This window comes from Lytechinus pictus, chromosome 7 (assembly GCF_037042905.1).
Source record: "Lytechinus pictus isolate F3 Inbred chromosome 7, Lp3.0, whole genome shotgun sequence".
NCBI classification, from domain to species: domain Eukaryota; kingdom Metazoa; phylum Echinodermata; class Echinoidea; order Temnopleuroida; family Toxopneustidae; genus Lytechinus; species Lytechinus pictus.
In genome coordinates this window covers 46,859,508-46,873,693 of record NC_087251.1, presented here as the reverse complement: position 1 = coordinate 46,873,693, position 14,186 = coordinate 46,859,508, and the positions used below count along the sequence as shown (strand labels likewise).

General features: G+C 36.5%; 1 protein-coding gene across 1 annotated transcript; it reads left to right on the top strand.

Annotated features, from left to right (window-relative positions):
• Positions 1-270: 270 nt before the first annotated feature.
• On the top strand, positions 271-13,617 carry LOC129264127 (zinc finger protein-like 1 homolog). Its single transcript, XM_064101526.1, has 6 exons — positions 271-369; positions 2,974-3,085; positions 3,651-3,844; positions 6,127-6,412; positions 6,994-7,108; positions 8,923-13,617. The coding sequence occupies exons 1-6, from the start codon at positions 271-273 to the stop codon at positions 9,116-9,118; spliced, it is 1,002 nt and encodes a 333-aa protein (XP_063957596.1). The 3' UTR covers positions 9,119-13,617.
• Positions 13,618-14,186: the final 569 nt, after the last annotated feature.

Below are 14,186 nucleotides of genomic sequence, written 5' to 3'. Positions count from 1 at the left end.
ATTCGAATGTCGATGCTTTGCACCCATTCATTCTCCTGGGGGGCGTTTCATCAACATTTTTGTCCGACAAGTTGTCAGATCTGACATCTTTCCTTGATTTTGATTGGCAGAGCCGCACTGTTACTATGGTAACTGTCGGATATAATGGGACTTGTCGGATAAAACGTCCGACAAGTCCTTTCATGAAACGCTCCCCAGAAGTGGTCTTTCCCTTGCTTCCAGGCACCTTCTATCGTATTAGTATGAACGGTGTTTGCCTCTCCTGTTGCCATGTCTCGATACTTCTGCACAAAGGTGTCGGGAGTGCTCAACGGTAAAATGACAATACCTGATCTCGTTCAACCTATAATAGGCATGCCATCCATCCGAGTAGATTGTTGATCCCTTTTCCACACGTCGTTTGATCAATGGCAGCAGAGTGTTCTCGTCTCTTTTCTCAACTGGGTAGAGAACGATCCTATTTGAAGATCTTTCGACCATCCGGAAGATCCATATTTTCAGTTCGCGAGGATCTCCCCTATGGAACTTGGTTCGCCTCCTGAACAAGCTCTCGTCGATCTCAACTTCCCCGCGAAGTTTTTGACTCATAATACAGATCATGGACGAACTTCCGGAGGAAATTTGCCTAGTCCACGGCGGAGTTCTTGTAATCCATTTCGGATTCAACAGCACAGCGGTGAAGTGTAGATCCCAAGATCCACTCTCTCAAAAAGATTAGTATCTCCCGGACATCAAAATGAGTTCCCTCAAAATAGGAAAACTTGTGGCCGGAATAACTCTTCTCGTGAGGCCATCTGCCTCCTTTCCTTCCCACTTTCTTAATTGCCTTGCAAGGTTTCTTGCAAACTTCACAAAATATTTGTGATGCAATGAAATGATTCTCCTTTAACCATTTGTACAAGACATCTGGGCTAAAAGCAGGTGAAAAGAAAATGGGTTGTGAAAATTTAGTAATCCGATGTTGGATTGCTCTCGCTTTGACCAAGTCATGTTGATGATCTTACATCGACGACTTAGTGTGAAGTGAATCAAATTGGCGGGAACCGTAATCAGTATCACTCACTCAGGCAAAGATCTACATAATTTGACAACGCCTACCTATACCAAAAACTAAATGGGGCTTATGAATATTCATATAGACCTAAATGCATTGAAACAGATTTGCAGAATAAAACTTACCTTTATGTGGTAGTATTTAGGTTGACCATTTAGGTATTCATACCGCTTTGTCGAAATATTCCATGCATATATCCGATAGTTTCTTCCTCCTTCGGAAAGGCGAGACAGAGCTTCAAAGTGCAAAACAGCTGCTCTATCTCGGCATAACCCGTACAGGTTAGCCCATTCCATGAATACTATGGGATTCAGGCCGTTGACAAAAACGAACTAAACACCTTTTCCAATGTCTTCGATTCTTATTCCAAAAATATCTTCTAATTCTTCTCGGCCATACATTTGCCTCTCCGATGATATCCTGAATATCACTCCAAAGTAAATATATTTGTCAATTCCTGGTTGACATTTTATGGCAGTTGTAATATTCAGAAAGATAATAGCTACTGGTGAGCCACGCGCCAGATTGATAATAAGGTTATCGAGATTCTTATGAATAATCATGAGTAGAGAGCTAGTGAATCAGTTGTCAATCAATCAATGTCGTGACAATATTACAGGTTTTCATTGGTCAAATGGAGTTACTGAATAGACAAATCAGTGTGCAGTATTTTCCAACTTCTAATCATGCGCAGAATCGACCAATCACATAACTTATTCATTTCCCACAAACAGTGTGTAACTGAAAATGAATGAGAGACACACACTTCACCCAGAGATGTAATATACATGAATCTTCATGAATGAAATATTCCTGCATACATGCACCTGTGCGATGTTCTCACTTCCAGCAAGTTTTGGCGGCAACTGACCCCCCCCCCCCTCCCGAGAGATGTTTACATCCAACACACGAATTGTTCTGATCTATTTACACACTTTTATTCCAAGAATAAGTCTACCTTATACATATCACAACATGCATATTCATTATAGTGATTTAGGCTATTTGATTCTCCATTAAATTAACAATACATGTGAAGTTTGAATGTGTATCATAGGCCTATCCATAAATCCTTATTTCAAAGTGAACTTTCAATGCATGGGATTTATTAATTATATTAGCAAAACACTAAATTATAGAAAAACGGTAAGACATTTGATTTAACTTTCAAGGGGGAGGGGGTATTTCACGAGGCAAACACATTTTTGCCATGTATCCAAAACATCCTCTACAAACGGGCCAGTCCAAACGTCAATCATCGTAACGGGCATTGAAATTTACATCTCCACTGAATTAGGCATACCTACACACATGTAACATACGATATCATGTACGTGTAGATGCCATTGAGAAAAAAATAGCTTCACACCTACGAGAGTAGTAACTGGCTCTATTATGACGTCAGCAGCCCAAACTCGAGCTATTTATTGAGTCAGTAGTAGGCCCTATACCTTTACTATTTTCCGAGATGTTCATTTGGTGATATGCCTATTTATATTTATTTTGTCATCTACATGAATGACTTGAATTTGTTTATTTAGGCATGTATTCCTACGCAAATTGTTTATTTAGTGAGAATAGGTCTGCCGTTAATTCTAAATATTTTTTACTCTTGGCATTTCTATTCACTGAATATAGATACTGTCTATTTATCGTTCTTTATCCACCTTTTCAACGATTTAACGCACGGTAATTAATGTGTATATTCTATCAACCCCTCTTTTCCCTTCTCTTCAAAACCTGTATTGTATCAGTCATACAAATTCAGAGAAAATTGTGATGTAATCCCAGAAAAATTATTCCCGAGTCATGATGCTTTCATATTTCTTTTTTATGAAATTTGTGATAACATTCTGTAATTTTTAAAATCATTAAAAATAATGTGAATGTAATTTAATATATTCTTCTGTTCTTTTCAGTGTATTGTGAAGTCATATCTTCAATGGCTACAAGATAGTGATTACAGTACAAAGTGTTCATTGTGTGATAATGAATTGGCAGATGGCGATGTGGTTAGATTGTTATGTTATGGTAAGTAAGACCTACTACTCCATTTTCAACAAGAGGCAATTTTTACTGAATGTCTTTAATATTCACAAATTTTGTTGTAATGCACTTCAAGTTTACTCCCTTTTTTCTTTTATTTTTTACCATAGACCTGTCATGTTTTGAATTCAAATACAAGGAACCAAGTTATTGATATTTTTATTTTAGTGTGGATGGACTGGTGTCACTCACAGTCAACTTTATAGCTGACGTACTTTGCTGAAGTGCAATGTATTTTCTGTTTCTATTGAAGTCATTCCCATAGGAACTTGGGGCAGCTTTCCGCCACATCAAATGCAAAGTTGGTCAATAACCAATTTTATGTTAATCAGTCATAGTGGCTGACTTCATAGACAACAGAAATAACTCTATGGCCCTTTTGGTTAAAGGGGAGATAATGGCCAAGCGGGGATTGAAACTCACAACCTCACGATCATGAGTCCAATTTTCTAATCATTAGACCACATGACCCTGTAAATTGCATTTCAGAACTATATGTGTAGTTGTACTTTTATTTTCTCTATTCCGCTTTCAATCTTTTTATTCACAGATGTGTTTCACTGGGAATGCTTGGATGCCTATGCGAGGAACTTCCCTTCCAACACTGCACCAGCAGGCTACACATGTCCGACCTGTAACGTCAGCATATTCCCAAGCCCCAACATGATATCACCTGTCGCTGAGACACTCCGGAAATATCTAGCAACGGTCAACTGGGCAAGAGCAGGATTAGGACTGTCGTTGGTAAGTTTGTTTTTGTTTCCTGCAAAAAGAAAAACAAAACAAATGAAGAAAAATGTTTTCGTATTGTAAAATTATAAGTATCATAATTTGTAGGGTAGGAAATAATCATAGAACTTAATATTAGAAAATTACACTGCCCTGACTGGGATCTGGAGGCTGTTCCATTAAGAACCACAATTTTTGTAACTTTGCCATTATGGCTACTACCATGGTAACAGGGATCAGCAGCCAGTGACAATCAATGTTTCCATTGCAGTTCCAAAATGGCAAAGTTATAATAGTTATAAGTCTCTATGAAATGTACACCTTAACCCAGGACCCAGGCTTGCAGGACCAGTGCTCTAAATGAAGCTGAGCTCTTTGGGCACCGTTTGAGGCAATGATTAGCCCTGTACTTACTACTTCGCAGTAGGCTCCTATAAATCATCAAGTTCCTACGCCAAAGCAAGGCAACTCACGCAATCCACTGTACATGCCAGCAGGCTAGATTACCAAGCATTCATCACAAATTATGTTCAATCCCATTCCCTGTTTAAGCATTTATTTGCAAAAACGCTTGCACAACAAACTTGCCAGTATGAGAATTCACACTCTTGTCATCCTTCATGGTGTTTTGTATAATTTGTGAAAATTCCTCACCTTTTGGCACAATAGATCCAACCTGAAAACGCCGCATTAGAAATAACTCCATTCTGTCTTTTCTGAAAATCGAATGCAGGAAAGGCGGCGAAAACCAGGTAGATGAAACCCCAGATCAGCACGGGCATTGCAATCACATCATACGATGGCTACATGCACGCCTCATGCGCGCACAGGAAATGATGCTGTCAAGGGCCTATTTTGGTATTTGGTGCGTAAAATTTGGCGATAGTATCGATCGGAATTAATCCTTGTTTTAAAGAGTAAGTCGCCCCACTTCCTGCCATCATTATTGGAAGGAGTTAAAGTACGGTAGAGGAAAAAAATGTTTTAAAATCATTTGAACCTAGGACCCTGGCATGCACAACCAGTGCTCTACCTACTGGGCTATGGGATCTCCCATCAAGGCAATGTTAACATTTTCACAATAGTGCAGTGGCCCATTTCTATCCCAACTCACTCCTTTGCCAAAAGCATAGCATTGAGACAGGTCTTCCCCTTAAGCATTTGCTGCCAACAGATTTTTTTAGTTGACAAGTGTTCTGTCGTACTCTGACAAAAGGAAAGAACTCTGTTGTTTTTTCTTGATTTAAGATATTTTCTGGTCGCTTTACTGTGATGTTAAAGGAATTGGAGTCACACAATCCCAATTTGTCAAGTGTAGATATTTCTAAAGCAAGTAACTCCCAATAAACCAGTATTTTCCACATAAAAGCAATGACACATTTTCCTCATTTACTAAGAAACTCATTCCACAGAGTTGCTTCGATTTGTCGTTGGAGGAGAGTAGTGTCATAATTCATAATTGACACGATTTATATGCAGATGTACGTATGCTGCGGAGGCATCAGATTAATGCACCAGGCATGCTCGTAGATGATTATGTAGCCATGAAATGTACTTTTTGTGACATAAAAGAATGTTTGCCACTCTAATAAATGTGAAAATAAAAGATGAGCACTTGTCTTCCAGATTATTTGTACCCTATTAATTTCATTACAAGTTGGTGTAACACTTCGAGGCTCTCCATTTCTACTAGGGAATGTTTCATCAATAATTTCATCCAACATGTCATTCGATGAGACAACTTTCCCCGATTTTGATTGGCTGAGAAGCCTTGTTAGTGCATGGTAACTGTGGGATAAAACAGGACTTGTCAGATAAATCGTCCGACAAGTCCTTTTCTGTAACACTCTCCTGATGTCAGAGGCGGCGGAACATCAGGCTTGGACAAAGAAAGTGGAGGGGCACCTTTTGTCTGCCAAACAATAAGTGCCTCTCCACTTTCATTGTATGAGCCTGACGTTCTGCCGCCTCTGCCGGATGTGTTCAAAGGAGGAATGGATGAAAGAAGCAAATGGAGCAAGAGAACAGGAGGTTTGGGTTTATGATGGAGAATGCATTCTGGCAGAGGAAGAGGGGGTAAGGGTGATTACTGCAACTACAAGGTGAAGCTGACCCATGGAAGTGGCATGTCGGACTCGGACCTTGCCCATTAAAAATGTGTTCCGTCCTATTACTTGGCATTGCTGTAGAGTGTCGATGGAACGTTCGCCAGTAGCTTTGTTGATGTGGACAAAATAAGATATAAATCTGTGGAATTGTTCTTACAGCTTTGTGTTGATTTTCACGATCACTTACAGATTGAAGAGCCTAAGAAAGACATCCCAGCCTACACACAATCTACATTACCAGCAGCAACTCAGTCCTTTGATTCCATACCAGCAACTTCCCCAACTGCAATAGCTGTAGTCTCTCCCCAGCAGGCTGCCCCCGCCCCTGTCTCAAGAGGGAGCTATGGTCAGACGACGAGACCGCAGCCGAGGCAACCAGCAGCCTTAGGGGTGGGGTCGACTGGGACATCAGCAGTGGAGAGCGTTGGGCCACACACCAGGTCGGACAAGCAGTTCGCAAGTGGTGGTGGAGCTGGTATGTTACGTTATGTTCTTTTTCACTAGATATGAAATTAGATCAGTGTTTCTTCTTTTGTTTTTAATTAGAGGATAGAATATAGGATTAGTGAAAGTTTGAGAAAATATTTGACTGAAAAGAAAAATTAGGGGGTTTTAAAAGAGATTTCTAGAATTGTATCTTCTTTTAAAATCTTTTTGAATTTCAAAAGTATCTTGCAAATATGTCTCATTCGATTATTTGTCAAGTGCCGCAAATGTAATCAAATTATATTCCAATCAGGAGATATGCTGTATGTAAGATTGCTAAAGCTCTTGCATTGTTTTCTATTTTGCAAAGTACAAAATGATGAAAGTGAATTCTATTTTAATTTTTTTATCATTATTTGTATCAACAATCAAGTGAATTTTTAATTTACTGTTTAAGATTTATCGTTCTAAAGTTGTTCGTATTTTATGTTGCATATATCCTAATCTAAGTATTGATTTTCCTGATACTTGTAATGGATTTTGTACTTCGTTTTGTTTGAAATGAGAAAATATAAAAACTGGAGCTGTATGCCTGAATCAGAAACTATTAAATTTATTTCCACTTAACAGAGCACAGAGTATATGATACAAGGAAGGAGGAAATGATTGTAGACATCGTTCAAGATCATGACAAAGACAAGTACAAGAGGAGGAGTGCTCTTCACTGGTTTGCAAGATGGTTCAAGTAAGATTTGTCATACTCCAGATTGCTGCTTCAGGGTTCCCAGCCTATCAGGGGAAATTATTTTACTTTTTTTCCAGTCGGGGAAAATTCAGGGAATTTGATGAAAAATACCTCAAATCAGGGGAAAATGCCTAAAATCAGGGAATTTTGATCGGCCCAAAAGTCGAAAGCACGGTAGTCAGTCAGACTCTGTTATATTTTGTTGAATATCAAAATAACATCCATTGAATGACTTGTTATGGTGGTACTAATAAGTTTCACATCATTGTTTTTTATACTGAAAATACATGTAATTCACTACAACAACTTAGAAAACATGCAAAACTGGGAATGGGTTTCAATAATAATCAGGGAATTTTTAAACTTCATCAGGGAAAATAGGAAAAATCAGGGAATTTGTTTTCTTGAATCGCCGGGAACCCTGTGCTTAAATGTTGATATCAGTGGTAGCACCAACTTCAGAAAATCTAACAGCTACAGAAAATTGAGTAGATATATTTATAGGAGAATTAGAAGAAGCTGCAGTACAAGTGGCAATAATATTGAATTTTATCTCTAAGATATTGAATTTTATCTCTTTTCTTGCAACACCCCCTTAGGGGGTGTTGCAAGAAAATATTTGCGATCAATTGCAAATATTCTGTTGCAATTTTACAATTGATAGATCAATGTTAGCTGTAGCAAATCAGATTAAACTTCTTGGTTCAAGGAGCAGATTAGCAATCAATCACTAATTTGCAATTAACTGCAAGACATATGATTGATTTAGGAAACAAAAATAGACTTGCAATTGATCGTAAGTTTCTTGCAACACCCCATAATGGGGTGGGCCATATTTCTCATGAATTCTGTAATCTGATTGGTCGATTTTGTTTGTGAGACAAACCCGTATTTACCTATTTTACTGGGTCACAAAGATCAAACTGGTAATATGAGCAAGTATTACCTGTTTAGTGTTTAGCTGTTGTTTTCATTATTAGGCGCATGCCCAGTGCTGATTTCAACCATGTAATATGAAGCCGTATTAAGTGCGTATCTAAGCATCGCACTGCGCACTACTATTTGTGCATCAGTTTCAATGGCAAAAGGTGCATTCTTTTTACTGTGATCATTGTGATGTAATGAATGACTTCCTTTCAAAAATCATTCTCAAAATACATGGTTTTGCATATTCCGCTATAATATAAGGGGACACTTAAAGAGGTAAAATCGTTACACCCTGCTTGTTCTTACGTAATACGGGTAATATCTATGTTCTGGTTCGATATTACGTGAACAAGCAGGGTGTAACTAATAGAATTCAAAAGGATTTCTTGAAATATTGCATGTTGCAGACCGCAGGCAGTACATGCACAGTTTTTTCTGTACAATACAAAATATGAAGTACAACACATATCATGACGAAAGAATAACGCAATGTCAGATTAAAGGTTAAAGTATTTTTTTTTAAAGGATTGGGGGGGGGGGGAATTACATGTATTTTTTTAGATAAAGAAGAGAGAGGGGAAAAACCAATTTTACACATAAGTGGGTCAAGAGTGAGCAAGCAATCACGTTGCTCCTATAAACTCTCACAAATGCAACCAGTCTCACTCATCACCAATCCTTCCATTCTTTTATTCTCAACACTATTTACACACACCTATTCTTTTTCTTGTACAATCAACCGCTCCCTCCCCTCTCGTCATTGAACTGTTGCACCACTCCTGTGAAAGTAATGCCTGTTGTAGCAGTAGCACTGGAGTTCAATGGCAATGGGGATTGTTGATTTGGAAAATAAAATCTGATTATTAATTGGTTTTCTTCTTTTTCAGATCAAGAACAAGCAGTAGGAAACCAGTCGACTCCAACGCCCAGATCAAGAGGATCGCCGTGCTGCTCCTCATCTGTCTTCTTGCCTTCTTCACCTTCGTCATCATCATGACGTCGGTCGGCAGAGCATCAGCGAATTCGGACCCCCTACTCGACCCCATGAACAACCCCAACATCAGGATCGGGAGAAGAATATAAGAAATTTTTGCATAGTGAGGATGATGAGAGAAAAGACTCTTTCCAAAGTCACATTGAGGGGATCAACCTGACTTCTTTAGTCATTTTTTTCTGCTGAGCTGTGACCAATGCAAACATTATGTTTATATTTAAAGCATTTATCATATTCTAGCTTTGAGCTTCGGTATCAACTTGATTTAGAGCTTATGGGCCAGTGCAGTCGTGTATAGATACAATATTTGTAATAAATTAGAGGCCTGTGAATTAATGACAAATCATGGTTTATTCAGCTGTTATTGACTTACCATGCTTAACCTTGGTGGAGGACAAAGTAAAAACTTAGAGATGCAAGTACCTACGGTAATATGGCGGATCATCATTTTTTAGATCGTGTGGCAAGGAATAAAGTGACAACTTGAATTTGCCGCACCCAAAGCTATCAGCCGTTACAATCCAGAGTGGAAGTTATGGTGACAGTCTGTGTGTGTGCATGTGCAAGCAAAGAAGCAGACATTTGTGTGAAGGTGAAGACATACTAACTGAATAGAAGGAAAGCACTTGGTGATGAATGTCGGCTTCATGGCTTCACCTTTTACAGGGCATTGATGGCCGTCATGGCAACGAGACTCCTACCCAGCTGATAGAAGATAAGAGATTATGGCTGACTCTGGTTTTTGATGTATAAAACATCTCATTTTCAGTGCAAATCATACTCTGTAAATATCCTTATGCTTGTTAAGTTTCCATGGTATTGCCTGCATGTTGTACTGTGCATATACCTAGAGGCCAGGATGGGGATCCATAAAGCTTATGCACAAATTTTACGCATGAGTGGTAGTTAGATCAGATGACCATATTAAAGGGGATGATTTGAATGCTCTTAAAAGTAACTGTTAGCATGTCATCTGCCCTCACTTTTCATTTCCTCTGATAAAAGTTATCTCCAAAACGAGACAACAATTTATTTTTTAATTATTTATTTAGTTGTGATGGAACACTTTATCAGCAAATGCTGTTTTTTGTAGGGGTCCATTTACTCCACATTGCGCTCAAGTACAAGTACATCAAAGAAATCCATTTTTTTACCTGAAATATGACCTCATATGTTTTTTTTTATCATTATCACCTGTATCTGTTTGACCAACACCCTCCTCAGACATATCTGTGCTTGGATCTTGAGTTTCTCCAGAATTGAGGATCTTTTCAAGAAATTCTCATCAGTGGATTCTATTCTCCTACTTGAAAAATTTATCTTATAGTCACTTGTAACAGAAATATTGCCAAATGTCTTCTCCTGACAAATCTCTGTCCATATCGAGAGATCTGGAGAGCATTTATGAAAAGAAAATTCAGTTATTTTCACTGACTAATGTTTTAAGCTACCAAAATTCTTGCATCTGATCGTCTCAGAACACATTAGTCAGTGAAGATCACAAAATTCAAACTCCAGATATGCAAGTTGTTAGCCAGCCAGAGCATGATTTTTACATTGTATTTGATTTCTAGTGAACTGTCAATGAATGGGAATGAAACACAATGTGTGAAGCACCACAAGTCAACCATTATTTCAAATATTAGAGTTTATTACTTTATATGTCTTGTTTTATTTAATTTGTCAATAAATCATATACATTTATCAAATATATTTATTTTTAATTTTGCATTCATGAATTTATTGAAGGGAGTGGCTGAAAATTTACATTTGTTTGTTTGTCGATAAAAATGAATATTTCAAGGTCTTACCAAGATTTATATAACATGATTCATTATCCACACAAGGTATATTGAGTAGTATGGTTTTGATTACTTGTGGTTGATATAATTTTTTTCCCATGAAAATGTAGTTTGGAAGAGGCGGAAGTTCTCCAAGAGATGGCTTAAGGGGAAATCCTATAAAAATGATCAACATTTTGTATGTCCAACCCTTCTTCTCCATTGTTAATCCATTACATGAACTGCTCAAGCCATGATAATTTGAAAGCATAACTCTTTATATGAACTAGTAAATGTCGGTAGAGACAAATGTTTTCAGAAAGGTCCTGCATTGGGTATGGACATATTTATTTTATGGAATTGCCCAAAAATGATCATCCGATTTATCAAGTATTTTTGTTCATATTGATAAGAAAGAGTACAGCGTAGATATTTATTTTTCTGTTCCGAGTTTCTGATTGCAAAGGCTTTCTTGATACAGACATTTTATATTCTGGATTGATACCCCCCTACACTTTGCGATACGTGCGCTCAGGTTTGCCCACACATAATGTGTCTGACACCTTTTCCATTCCCTTGGGAGTATTCATGCTCGACTCCTTACAAACATTGCTAAAATTGCACATATTTCTTATGCAATCGAGTATCCATTTAACTTCTGGTTGAAATGAGGCAATCAGGGTGAAATACTTGAATTCCCATAGGATATTACGTTCCTTGAATAAATGGACCAGTTTGAAATCATATTAAAGGTCAAGTCCACTCCAGAAAAATTTTGATATGAATAAATAGAGAAAAATCAAACTAACATACAGTTTGTAACGCTGAAAATTTCATCAAAATTTGTTGTAAAATAAGAAAGTTATGATAGTTTAAAGTTTTGCTTATTTTTCACAAAACAGTGATATGCACAACTCAGTGACATGCAAATGAGGCAGTCAATGATGTCCCTCACTCACTTTTTCTTTGGTTTTTTATTGTTTAAATTATACAATATTTCATTTTTTACAGATTTGACAATAAGGACCAACTTGACTGAACCATATAGTATTAAACAATGTTAATTCCACATGTTCATGGAGGAATTAATCGTTGTTTCACTCGACAATGAAGAGGAAATTAGAATATTTCATATTTCTTACAATAAAATACAGAAGAAATAGTGAGTGGATGACGTCATCAGTCTCCTCATTTGCATACCGACCAGGGTGTGCAGTAACTGATTTGCGAATTTAAGCAAAACTTTCTTATTTTACATCTGATTTTGATGAAATTTTCAGTGTTATGCTTGTTTGATTTTACTATTTTTATTCAAATCAACTTTTTGTTGGGGTGGTGTAGATCACTTATCATTCACATTTCTTGCTAATTTAATCCTTGGATGGTGAGAGCCAATGCTGATAAAATATTCTTAATTGCCCAAAATGACAATACTCAGACCAAACTATCATGATTTTTGCATCTCTAATCAAGTAGATAGATTACCCAAATAGTGGATAGTTTAAGGTCATGGGACTTAATAAAGATTCCAAATTCTATATTCTTATTTATTTGCAATATATCCAAATTATCATTGAATAAAAAAACATAGAAATATTGAATGCATTTCTATTTTTACCATGGGATTATGGATTGGTGTTAAAATCAATTTGGTAGACAGCTTTAAATATAGTTCAAGGGTAGTATATAAAGAGTAATATATGTCCTAGAATTAATTTATAGAGTCTTTAATGTGCAACTACTCCCTTCCCATGTAAAGAACAAGAATGGGAGAGAGATTTGAATTTATTATATAAGAATTTCCATTCCAGATTCTACCATCAAATTATATTCTACATGTACTTTAGATAAATTGAATGAAAGTGATCGCACTATGTATAACACTGTTTCTATACTTGCCAGTCACTGATTGCAAATGCATGTAGTTTTGTCAAGATAGCATTTTGGTTAATTCCAGTTTGTCTTATGAAGTAGGATACTGAATTCCTGTATAGCCGCAATCAGTTAATGACTTTCAATGTAGTGATATAATATTTCTCCAAGTATTCATATAAGTATTTCATTTTTAAGGACTTATTTTGATTTTTATAAGGATTTATCCTTGGTTATTCCAGGTATTAAGATAATACACATTCATTTACAGTACTTCAGTATTGTAGTCATTTTAAACATCTTTTGAAGCACTTGTGTTAAAAAAAGTTTAATTATTTGAAAAGGGACTATTTTCTCACCTATTAAGTCATTTAATTTCAAGAGATTTTTGCTAAAAGAACATCCTTAGATTTTTTTTGTGTACAAGAAGACTTGAAAAACAAATCCGGTGTATTTTGTATGTATGCAATATAAGTAATTCTTAATAGCACCAACAAAACATGAATTCATGTGGGACTGCAAATCTGCTATTCATACATAAGTAATGTCCACTTCTATCGCATAAACTTCATGAAAATTTATTTTGTCAATTTAGTCCAGCAAATTCAATGCTTGGCAATCTTGTTTTACATTCCTAAAGAGGTCAAAATGAGCTGTTTGTATAATTATTCAATTGTGTACAGATATCAGCATGTTATGTGTTTTTCTATGTCCTTTATTACATCACACAAATATGTAATAAAAATGTCATGATTAGTTCATTTAGAATGGGTCTTATGTTGGGAGCTACACACATTGACAGAATATCATGCTTTGCTCTCATAAGACGTGGTATATTCTAAATTTGGAATTTTAATGAAATTGTTGTTGAAATATATGAAAAGAAAATGCGTTCTTTAACCATTTCAATAAAGATGCTACAAAGTACAATATTATTTATGATTAGTTCTTTGGTGTTTAATGTGATGGCAATATGAGACATGTACTTACCGTTGTAATAACATTAATGTGTGGAATGGGAAGAAGAGAAACAGAATGGCGAAAGTTGAAAAAATCAGACAAGGAAATATTAAAGAAAGCTATGCATCTATTAGTGAAAAGTGAGATCAACAAGATTGTTTAAATTTCTGTCTTCATCCAGATTCAATTTATTATCTAACCTATATAAATATTAATTGCAAATCAGAACATACATAACATTTAAATTGATATTGATTGTTGTAGACAGTGATTCAAAATTCAAGGTTCATTATCAGTTATTTCCGGTTGACTTGGCTGTCATGTCAGGCAAACCCATATATGAAGACCAACTCAAAGAAAATGAGAAAAACTGTCTTCATGAACAGGTGGTATTTGTGGACAGGTTCTTTTGATGTGTTTCAATTGGGAATTTTATTCAAGGGGAGACCAAATTTTTGGTCTGTATAGAGATGTGGACCTTCTGTGCAAATGGTCACTAATGCAGGATTGACTATACAATGCCATCCAGAGGCTTTGGTCCTTT